Genomic DNA, 12372 nt, shown 5'->3' on the forward strand with positions numbered 1-12372 from the left:
ACGTGTCTACCACTGCACTGGGTATGATTCTAACAGAGCTCGAGATCGGCGAAAATCATCCTCAAATATATTCCCACGCATTGATCTTGACCCTGACATTTGAGGTCCAAGTAGGCAAAAACTTTATATCGACAAAACAAGCCAATTATAAGGGGATTTTTTAAATTTTTTTCGCACAAGCGAAGGGGGGGGGGGAGCTATCTGGATATCACCGTTCTAGGTCGTCTGTACTCGGCACTGTTCGGCACCGTCCGGATCGAGGTCTCGTGATCTTGGATTAGTCTACTTCATACTTCATCAGTGCAGAAAGTGGATTCCGTGAAAGAACGCGATGTCTCTTGTAGTAATCGTGCTGCAAACGGTAATATATGCCGTAGTTTTCGTAAAAATATTTAAATGGCTCTACGAATATTATGAGTTTGCTAAAATCATTGACAAAATACCTGGACCCAAAGCTTACCCTTTAATAGGGAACACGCTTATTTTTAGAAAAGTTAAACACGACGGTAAGAATCCCGAGTGCAACCGCACTTCGACAACAAATTTTTTTTCAATTGAATGAATATTAGTTATTTGAAGAAAATTTTTACTCGTACACGAATCTAATATTGTCTTATTTTCCAGAAATATTTAAATTTATTGGTGGAATATTTCTGTATAACAAATAAAATTAGCAGTTTGAAACAACATGTTTATCTCCGTGAGATAATGAATTTCATTTTGATTGAATGAATCGGTGTAATAAATCTGAATACAGCAAACAATTTGTTTCTCCAACGCTTGCTTGGAAACAGCTATTTTCGTACCTAGGGCGCAAAGTATTACCCCCGTGGTGCGAACAATATTTTTCGTCCTACGTAGGCGTAAACGGGATTTACCGATTTGTTTCGCGGGCGTAAAATTCCGCTTTACGCCTACTGTGACAAAGACCCGATTTTCGAAGTCTGTGGAGTATGCGTAAAGTACTCCATTTCCGAACAATGTAGTGAAACGACGTTCGTGCATGCGCACAAGTAGAATGCTATATTTCCGCACTACCTCCGTCAACCACTCGACTACAGGGGCGTAATTATTGAAATCTCTGGCAGAGGCCAGGCTTGAAAAATTGCACCTAGTGGTGATAATATGCACGAGAGTGAGTGAGGGCCACGCTGTACATAAGCAAATGTAAACAAACGTGTCGCATGTAATTTTGAAAGATAAAATGAAACTTTTATTAAAAAAAAATTGTAAAATATTAATTTTTCCACATAAACAAGTTCGTAGTCCAAGTCAGCTGTTAGCAACAACCGGAAACAATGAGCCTAGTTAGAATAGTCCGAAAATGGGGCAGAAAAGGGGTGCGGAAGGCGAGGAAGTACTATAGGCCCTTTCCCCGCCACGCTACAACTCTCAAACTACGTAGTGAACTTTTTTGTAACACCTGCTGGGCATTGTATATTACGCGACAAATGCGGAAAACATGCGATTTCCTAACGAGTGCTGCAATCCCACGAGTAAGATATCGCCTATCCGCGCGTACAATATCATCCAAGACTCCTGGCCATTAGGGATTCACTGTTCCATGTGAAAAAATTATTAAATCAACACGAAACTGTTATTACTAAAAGTTTTCTTTTTTTTTCCTTGTGAAACCACATACATTTCGTTTACAGATCGCTATGAATGGTTCCGTGGAGTGTGTGACCAGTATCATGGTGGAATATTTCGTACTTGGCTTGGAACTATAGCCAGCGTTCATCTCACTTCGCCAGAAACTGTCAGCGTACGTGAGATTTTATTATCTAGTAATTCCATTGTTATGATGATGTTTTGGATTTTCGTTTTCCTCTTGACAACCTAGACGGTCTTGGCTAGTAGGACGCTAATTACCAAATCGCCCATATACGATTTCATTCATCCATGGTTGGGTACAGGACTACTAACTTCTACGGGTGAGTTGCGTAACGAAGTAATTACTCGACGGTAATTTTATTAAAATATTCTGCTCTAATCAAGACTTCCTACATTTAATAATATACAGTGATGATGCTGGAAAACAATAATGTATGTATGGTTATTATTTATTATGCAGGAGATCAGTGGCATCAGCAAAGAAAACTGATTACGCCAACCTTCCATTTCAATATAATGGACGAATATTCCGTAGTAATGTTTGAAAAGGCGGAAATTTTGAAGGAATGCATCGAATCGGAACTCAAAAATAATCCAAACGAACCAATCGATGTGTTTGATTTTCTAACAAGATGTGCACTGGACATAATCTGTGGTGAGAAATGTTCATATCCCCGCCGTGTACAATAATATGCGCTATTGACGAATACAATTTCGCGAGATTGAACCTTAACGATAGCATCTGCAAATAGTGGTCACATCGAAAACCGAATCAGATATTCGACCCATTCGAATACTTCAATTAGTTCGTATCGTATATGTACATCGGACATAGCACAGTATATGTATATTGGAATGGTAATGATTATTTTTGAAAAATCAAATCGAATATCACCGTTCGACTCGTGTGGAATTATATTGGTAATTTCGAATTATTCGCCCACCTTTACTTTCATGTAATACAATCTGTCTGACAGTTTTCGTTTAACGTACTGTATCACCGCGTATTCGATATGGACATTAGGTTTTCTAGGATAGACACTGTTGAATTATGCTTCATTGTCAGTATACACCAGTTACGTTCTGCGACACCATTCGTTTCGCCTTAATTAAACGAAGTTTTTCAATTCTCTTACCGATTTTAGAAGCGGCAATGGGAGTCAACATCAATGCTCAAACGGACCAGGACGCTGAGTATTCCACAGCTTTGCATGGGTATTACTTTTGAGTGAAGATATGTCGTTTCGTCGTTATTGCCATATCAAATATCAATCACATAGTGCACTGCTATATCCGTATGGAGTATTGTTTGAAGAAGAAACCTTCTCAAGTTGACTAATGAGTAACAGGATGACGTTTCTGTACTTGATTACCATAACTTTCATTCAACCAATCGCAACGCGCCCCGTTTTAATTAGATTTATATTGTATTCATAGAATTACCACTCAAGCTGTTGACCGAATTTTCCGACCTTTGCTACACTACGACTGGTTGTACTATCACACTCGGGATGGAAAAAAATTCAAACGTACTGTCGAAACAGCACACAAGTTTACAAAACAGGTGAGAGAAAACAACAACTTGTGCTAACCGCAATCACGACGTAGGTTGTAAAATATCTGTAAATATTTGACTCCACGGTGGTTAACAAACGTTTGTGTTACTACATTTACAGGTAATAAGTGAAAAAAAACTTGCCCGACAAAATCGACAGCGACACAATGCCGATGAAAATAGTATGTCCGGTAAGTTGAGTCAGAAAAATTTGAAAAACTGAATATATGTATAATGCATCTGATCACAGCCGCGAAATTTTTTTAATTCTAACGTTCGATCGGAAAGTTCAAGTTCGAAGCCTATGAAGCGTGTGCAAGGTAACCCATTTCCAAACAGTGCGGTAAAACGACGTTAGCGCATACGCAACTGAAATGCTCATTTTTCTTCACTAGGGCTTTCTTTGGCGCGTGTGTACTTTCAAATATCTGAAGTTTACGCGTTGTCGGTTTCATTTTCAGTACTTCTCGAATCAAACTTTCACAGGTATTGCAAAAAATATCGTGCGTCGCGCGTACGGATAAGCGATAGAAACTTCACACTAGTTGTAAATCGCCAAATTTTCGTACTTGTAACACAACATACTGTTCCTCGTTGCTGGTACTGTTACGTGTATACACAATTGGAATGAATTACACTTTTGTTTGTAGAGAAACCAAAACGTCAGGCATTTTTAGACCACTTATTAGATGCGTGTGACCGTGAAAAGATGCCCCTCACGGACGAGGAGTTACGAGAACAAGTAGACACGTTTCTTTTTGCGGTAAATATGGCTCATGATACTGCTAGACTTAATTCTTAATGATAGGTGCACCGCACAAACAAATACAAACTTTGAAAACATGCGAACTTTGTAGGTAAAAGTAATATATTAAACTAAATTTTTTAAATGTATATCATAGGGTCACGATACGTCATCTTCAAGTATGAGCTGGGCTCTTTTCTGCATCGGTAATAATCCAGACGTTGAAGAGAAAATTCACGAGGAACATCTCCGTATCTTTGGGGAATCAAAAGAACCGGCAACGCTCCGCCAAATTAATGAACTCAAATATCTTGAAAGAGTGATAAAAGAAACCCTGAGGTTATTTCCGTCCGCGCCGTCAGTGGGTCGAACAGTAACCGAAGACTTGGAAATTGGTGAGTCGATGTTAGTTATTAATGCAAAAGTGATTGCAATAAATTTTCTACAGTATAGGACGTCTACTACATTTGAGCTTTTTCCCCATTCAACCTCCACGATTAGCTGGATATAAAATCCCGAAGAACTCTATCGCTGGTATTCAAATACACTACATTCATCGGGATCCGAAACATTGGCCAAATCCGGATAAATTCGACCCGGATAGATTTTTACCGGAGAATTCTCAAGGGCGACATCCGTACGCGTATATACCATTCAGTGCCGGACCCAGAAACTGCATTGGACAAAAGTTCTCTCTCTTGGAACAAAAGATCGTATTAACTGCGATATTAAGAGAGTGGAAAGTGAAGAGCGCTCTAAAATATGAGGAGGCCAAGTGCTACAATGATTTCATTCTCAGGCCACAACAAGGAATCAAGATTTATTTCACTCGCAAATAGCAACGTGAAATTCTATCATAAATGCAAGTATGCTGTATTACACACGGTCGCGTCCATCGATCGTAGTTTCGAAATCGCTGTAAACGAGTGTTTAATTCCCAGTATAATTTACCCGTCGAAAGAACCTCTGATGCACAAACCTTGCGTCAAGTACGTTGAAGTAGTAACTAAGAACAAAATTCACTTGGGAACTGAGAAATCACTACAATGACAATGTACATTCAAATAAATACCACCAACAATACTCTTACCTAGAAAAAATCGCGAAATCAAAATTCTCGCCTCCCTGATCGTTTAGCATCGTTAATATTAGCTATGTCGAAGAAATTTTCATCCCAATCCCAGAATTATTTGCCGCCTTGTTGAAGTACTTTACACCGACCCCAGAACTCTTGCACTAATATCGAGGCATAATGAATAAACTGAAACTGGAATTTTGAATCTATAAGTCTGAGATTCTTCTTTCCTTTCTCTTTGGAATGTTGGTGGAATTTTATATCTTATGGCCGTCACTCTTGATCCGTTGCTCGCAGCGTATTAGGATTGCGCGCAATCAATTCTTTTCCCGAAATTGCGTTGATATAGTGAATCAATTCCCCGCAGATTAGATTTCCAGTTTTTCCGGTTCTCTCCTTCTTTTTCATTTCGAACTACATCGCTCCGTATTATCATAAACCTTCGGTAACATCACAGTTTTCAGACGGATAAATCATACTTAGGAATAAAAGGAAAACAGTTTTAAGTTACAGTTTTAAAATTAAGAATCGCACTGTTCAGAAATGAAGCACTTTACGCACGCTTGTTTACCTCCATTTAATTCCCGAGCGGCTGCTTCGCGATTTAACGGAAAGCTATGGTGAAAAAAATATAATTCGTGAAATAAATCCGCAGAAATTGTATTAAATACAGCTGAACTACATGTATCGAAAATAAAAATCATACAGACTAATCCTTACTCGAGCCATCCTTCAAACTGATTTTTATAAGCTAATAGCTCGAAAGGCTTATTGCGTTCGGAATTTGTCTAACGCGAAATGAAATCCAAATTCGCAAGACAGACTCTCGATGAAAACCGGTTCATAACCAAATGTGATTCGATCGAGATCTTCGCCGTGAATGCGCCACGAAACGTTTGCAGCCCTCGTATTTATTGACGAAATACTTGCTGCTCTCGTTGTCGCGGCTGTCGTCCAAACGAAAATCAAATTATCCCCACCTTCTCTACCTGGTTCACGGTGACGATATTATTATGCCGGAACGCCATAATCAATTGCGTTGGTGTCGCTATTTACTCGTACTATCAGAAGAATAGCCTCAGACGTTACACCGCATGTTATGTGTTTTGATTTTATAATTCCGTAGCCGAGAATCAAGACATTCTAGTACATTATGGGATATTATAAAGATTGTATCAGAGACCTGTTTACGCCAGGTTGTAAATAATTTTCAGCTACACAATTTTAGGGTATTTCGATAAGATGACAAATTTTCATCGATTCTGACCACGGCCCTATAAGTTATGATGACCTGACTCTGATCGCGAGTGAACGCCTTGTGAGCTTTCCTATTCCGGTAGTATCCGGTAGAGATGGAACGGACCGGCCAATGAGTATAAATTGTTGCCACCGGCGAGTCGCTGCTCGTAATCTTCATGCGGAGCCCACCAGCTCGCGTAATCTAACTTCAGTGATAGTCGGTGACCCAAAAAGTTTACACTCTTACTTGTTCAAATAGTCGAATGAACCGATTTCTTATTTCTGAATTCAACCGGCAGTTTGTTCAGCTGTGAAGAGTTTAAACGCACTAATTGTTGATTTTACCCTAACTGGACTATAAATACATAATTAAAAATGCAACGTCATTGTGAAATTTTCAAGTGTAAGACGATGCCCGTTAATTAAATTGATAAGGGCGTGACTCTCTGTATATGATCCGAAGCAAGCAACTGTACGTAGCGAAGATAGTCAAGCAGCGAATGTTGAAGCTGAAGCCAGTGGACCTTACGGAAACGTCATGGGTGTTTTGGTACTGCTACTTACGGCAGCATGTGCCATAATTTTAATAAGAATATGTCAATTATTCCACAAATTTTATCGCTTTGCCAAAATAATCGATAAGATTCCTGGACCAAAATCTTATCCAATCGTTGGAACTGCGCTCGCCCTAAGTAAAGTCAAACGTAACGGTGAGAAGTGATTTTTGATTAATTATAAAACGGAACGAAATACTTTACGTAGAGTGAATTCTGTAATTTTGAAACTGCCAAAGCGATAAGAGCAGCGACAAACATGAGACACTTCGTGTTCGAAGTTTCATCTCTTATTACCTTCTTCGCCACAGATATTTTCCCGTAGTGAATTAGCACTGTTGTAAAGGTATTCTTCTACACTCAAAATTATGCTTGCAGATTTGTACAAATGGTTCCAGGCTCGGTGTAAAGAGTACGAGGGTGGAATATTTCGTATATGGATTGGCATAAAAGCCGATATTCACCTCAGTACAGCTGAAAATGTTAGCGTAAGTAAGATTTCATTGTCTGGAATTGAATCGATGAAATTTGCGGTTTCTTCCACCTTTCCTTTCGCATCTCTTTTTAGACGATTCTCCCAAGTAAGAGTCTTATTACCAAATCCGAGACGTACGATTTCATTCACCCGTGGCTGGGTACAGGCCTGATAACTTCTACAGGTAGGCTATACGCAACCCGATAATAAATAAATGTCAGCTGTGCGTTGCTGGCAGTGAAAATATTCTTTAATCGAATTCTGATAAGATCTCGTTATGTTAACTGTCGATGTGTTTTAGTATGCACGTATACATCGGGAACTTAATGTTGCGAAGAATAATAATATTCTTCAGCTATTTGTTATTCGTAGGTGATAAATGGAATCGGCAAAGAAAACTTCTCACTCCAGCTTTCCATTTCAACATACTGGAAGAATATTCAGCCGCAATGTTTGAAAAGGCAGAAATATTGAAGCAATGCATCGAGTCAGAACTTAAAAATTGCCCAAACGAACCGATCGACATGTTCACTCTCATCACAAGATGTGCACTGGACATCATCTGCGGTAATCCATATCGTATATTTTAAAAATAATATACAGATTGTTAGCCTCTTCTTTCTCTGTTTTTAGAGAAAAGAGGAAGTTATTGTAATCACCTCGAGAGTGAAAAGTTGAGGCTTCACTAAATCTTCAGCTTTTGAAGTCTAGAGAATCATCTCCAATCATTTTCAGATGTGCGTGCGTGTTTGCGTGTGTGAAGAATTATTTGTCCGACGATATCTCGAGAACGAGTTACGGAATTTTTATGATTTTGATCTCAATCTCGCGGCTTTTCCAAACAGAGAACTGAATAGATTTTGGCTTCGAAAGGTTTGGTGCTTTTCTAATTATTTAAATATGACGAACGGTTTCAAAGAAAATTCGTACCACTAGCTTTTTTGAACCGCTGATCACAAATTGTGGCGGTGGGTTCCGAGAGTTCGTATGAAATTGTCATTATTGTTATTCATATTACTATTATTTTAGCTCGAAACAAGTTCCAAGACAGGAAGTTCACTTGTTCCGTCTTTACGTCCTGCCCGCTTGTTTGTTTCTTCGTCTCGACTAGTTATTGCCCTAGTTTTATTACTAATTATCTCACATGTTGCACAGTCTTTTGCCACTTTGAAATGAAGACTTTAACCTCATAATCGGTAAAAAATGGTAGTGTTGCTACAGCGCATAACCACTTGGTTTTATGTCTCGTATAATTATAAAATAACCAATGCCACTCTCAGGCGTAGAAGAATACTTGACCTACCGAGTCTGAAAGTCCGTTTCAATGGATAGACCTATCTAACACAAACGTAACTCATCTACTGATAGGTTGCGTTGATTCAGAACTAACGTTACGCAAAATACATTTGGCTCATTTCACTAATTATCCACAATCGTTCCGGGTCATGATTGAACTACGCACTACAGGCTCTTTCCAATTCACCTATATCGCTTTCAGAATCTGCAATGGGGATCAACATCAATGCTCAGATAGACCACAGTTCGGAGTATTCCGTGGCTTTACATAAGTATAAATTTTACGAAACATTATCCTAGTTCATCAAGCTCACGGTATTCTTTAGAAAATGAAACTTTGTTATTCCAACTTCGCTTACTATAGTATACCGATTAGAAAAAAGTAAAACAACGGAGAAAATTACCATATTTGCCAAAACTGTAAGCTTAGGAAGCATTCGTTATAAGACAGTTTACGTGATGCTAACGAATATCAGATTTTATTGAACAATGTTAAATTTACAGAATCAGCTATGAAACTATCGAACGAATTTTCCGTCCTTGGATACACAACGACTGGTTTTATTACCAGCTCCGTCGTGGAAAGGAATACAAAAATAGTGTTGAAACTGCACATAGATTTACAGCGAAGGTGAGACTCGAATAATGTTTGCTGTAGCGCGTACATAATTATGAATTATTCGGGAAAAAATAAAAAGATCTAATTGGACGTTTATTTTGCCTCCGTGTTATATGAATAGATCAAATTATATCGATATATCTGACAATCTGTTCTCTCTGATTGGATCTATTCATTTTTTCCTTGGCAAAGAATATTTAATCGTACGATTGTGTTACTTGATTGCACGAGATTTATTCTGAATTCTTAGGTGATATCTAAAAAAAAAATGACCTGGAAATCCCAACAAGAAAATAATTCGAACAAGTACACAGAGTTCGGTAAGTCGAGGCGATGTTTTCAAATGCATGAAGCCACGAGGACATCTGTATTATTTACTTCTTTACATATTATGAAAATTATATGAGATTATAATAAGGAATGATTGTATTACTTTAGAAAAACAAAAACGGCGGGCATTTTTGGATCACTTATTGGATGCTTGTGCCCGCGAGAAGACTCCCCTTACTGACAACGAGTTGAGAGAAGAAGTGGACACTTTTCTATTCGCGGTAAATGCGATGAACAATTTGTTAGACTTTAATCTGGATGGCAGTTAAAACTGCATTCCAAGTACTTGAACTTTGAAACCCAATTCCGATGGAATGCAGAGTTACGAAACATGAGGCTGAAGTCCGATATTTACCGATAATTATATTCTAAAACCCGAACCGGTATCTTGGTCTAGGAATGAGGTGAAAGAAAAATTATAAGTATACTATTAAAACACGCAAAAAACTTGGGCACGACGAGAAACGCGCTACGCAGGTATAAATACGTTAGGTGAGCGGATAGTGGGAAAAAATATCGCAGCGCAGAACTTAAAAATAATTGTTAATCTTGTTCAGTGAAGTCGAGTATATTTATTATAAAAAATTGTGGACCCTGAAGCAAAAACTGAATAAAAAGATTTGGTAAGGAAACGGTAAACCGACGCCCAATAAAAGTTACGCAATTGGCACTTTAAAATCACAATAAAAGCATCGAACAAGTATCGTTTATGAAAGCCCAGATGAATGAAAAATACAAAAATTCGTAACAGTAACACAATAATAATGGATTGAATTATTTCTAACTGCAGAAATACATTTACTGTCGTAATTTGTGCATGAGTCTGCAAAAAAATTTTTATGCTTACAATTAATAATACCTGAGAAGCATGGTTTGGTTCCCAAAACGGTTAACATGATGTGCGCTCATAATAAAATGTATTCGTCTACAATCAGGCATATGTAACGATTAATTAGACGCTGTTTTACAACAATTCTTGAACGATCAAGCAATTCAATGATACTCTATGTGTTTTTTTTTTTTTTATACAAGGGGCATGATACAACAGCCGCAGCTATAAGTTGGGGTCTTTTCTGTATCGGCAATAATCCGGACGTCGAAGAGAAAATTCATCAGGAACAGTTGCGCGTCTTTGGGGATTCGGTAGAGCCGGCGACGCTAAACCAAATTAACGAACTTAAATACCTTGAAAGAGTGGTGAAGGAAACTATGAGGCTATTTCCTCCTGTACCGACGGTGGGACGAATTATGTCGGAAGAGATAAACATAGGTGGGTCTATGAAATATTTGCTGAAAAGTACTTTCCAAAAATTGGACATGTTGACAAAAAATACGCACTGCATACTACATGTAACGATTCATTTTTTGCTTTTCATCGAATGCTCGTGATCAGCCGGATATAAAATCCCCAAAGGTACCAACATCACTGTTCACATACACCACATTCATCGGGATCCGAAACATTGGACGAATCCCGAAAAATTCGACCCAGATAGATTTTTACCGGAGAATTCTCAAGAACGACATCCGTACGCTTATGTGCCTTTCAGTGCTGGGCCAAGGAATTGTATCGGACAAAGGTTTTCTTTGTTGGAACAAAAGATCGTGTTGACTACGGTATTGCGAAAATGGAGAATTAAGAGCGCTCTAAAATATGAAGAAGCCGAATGCTACATTGAAATAATTCTGAGGCCGCAAAATGGAATCAAGATTTACTTCACACCTAAATAAGACAGAAGAATACGAAAGAGAAGAAACAATAGCGTTACAGCCACTGACTCGATGTTGATTTTTTTCAACAAACGAGCCCTTGTGTTATTCTAATAATGATTTACTGAGAGATTATATAACATAACCGAGATAATGTTCAAAATAAAAAAAAAAAAAAAAAAAGATACAGTAGTGTTACACATATAAATGATATGTTTGCTTACATCCACAGCTGTAAAAATCGTGACAGTATATTATAACCAATTTTAGTTTTATTGAATCGTTTAATAGATTAGGCAATTAAATACCACTAATTGTTAGTTGCGCGTGAAAAATGAGAGTTGGGTTCTATATGTTTCTTTATTCGATTGAGAAAGCATATTAAAACTCAAAGAGTAAGTTCAATCGATCTTCGTTACAACACGAGAGCAGCAAGTAGCGAAGAAATAAGTAGAGAAAAACGAAAAACAGCAAAGGGAGCACAGCAAGCAGATTATACAGAGAAGTTAATTCGTTTATAACAAATTCCAAAAGTACTAAAAGGTAGTAGCATGCAGACTTATAAAAATGACACGAAGAAATGGTTTCGTGACCAGGATAGGAATTTCTATCATGAATTAGAACACTGAAAACACAACGAAACATTCATCATCCTAACGCCCTTACCGACAAACTTGACCAACTTGAGTGTAAATTCGCACCCCGATCTCATAGATAATGCTATAATATCCGATAAAAAAAAAAAAAAATAAGTTGCGGGTGCGAATTTACACCCAAATCGAGGGTTTTTTCCGTGAGGGCGTACTTGGTACAAGCACATCATCGACACCACGATATACGGTAAATTGAAATCATGATATACTGTAGACTTTCGCGGTAGATCGCATCTAATCTATATAACAATTGGGTACGTAGTAGGTGTGCTACAATAATGTCAATTTTGTCTATCTACGTTTTTAATCGTTACGGACTTGTAGAAAAGTCTCGATATCATTGAGTGTACATTTAAAAACTGAACTTATGCATAAAAAAACTAATTTACCTTTGACCGTTGTTAAGTGAGGAAAAATTCACAAACAATTTTCTATGAGAAATCTTAATAGTATCTCAGTAAGCTCGTAATTCGCTGCGAATTAATCGCAGCACATTCAAGGTGATAT

At 37.9% G+C, this 12372-nt stretch overlaps 1 protein-coding gene across 1 annotated transcript; it reads left to right on the top strand.

Moving 5' to 3' along the window:
* The first annotated feature begins 240 nt into the window (after positions 1-240).
* LOC124185554 lies at positions 241-11980 on the top strand. The gene is made up of 21 exons (XM_046576431.1): positions 241-506; positions 1656-1765; positions 1844-1934; positions 2075-2269; positions 2760-2829; positions 3052-3178; positions 3291-3360; positions 3820-3932; positions 4072-4309; positions 4416-4752; positions 4856-4903; positions 6670-6938; positions 7161-7270; positions 7351-7441; positions 7630-7824; positions 8756-8825; positions 9058-9184; positions 9423-9492; positions 9611-9723; positions 10535-10772; positions 10896-11980. The coding sequence occupies exons 1-21, from the start codon at positions 332-334 to the stop codon at positions 11231-11233; spliced, it is 3195 nt and encodes a 1064-aa protein (XP_046432387.1). The 5' UTR covers positions 241-331; the 3' UTR covers positions 11234-11980.
* The last annotated feature ends 392 nt before the right edge of the window (positions 11981-12372 follow it).

Source organism: Neodiprion fabricii, chromosome 6 (assembly GCF_021155785.1).
Source record: "Neodiprion fabricii isolate iyNeoFabr1 chromosome 6, iyNeoFabr1.1, whole genome shotgun sequence".
In the NCBI taxonomy this organism is placed as follows: domain Eukaryota; kingdom Metazoa; phylum Arthropoda; class Insecta; order Hymenoptera; family Diprionidae; genus Neodiprion; species Neodiprion fabricii.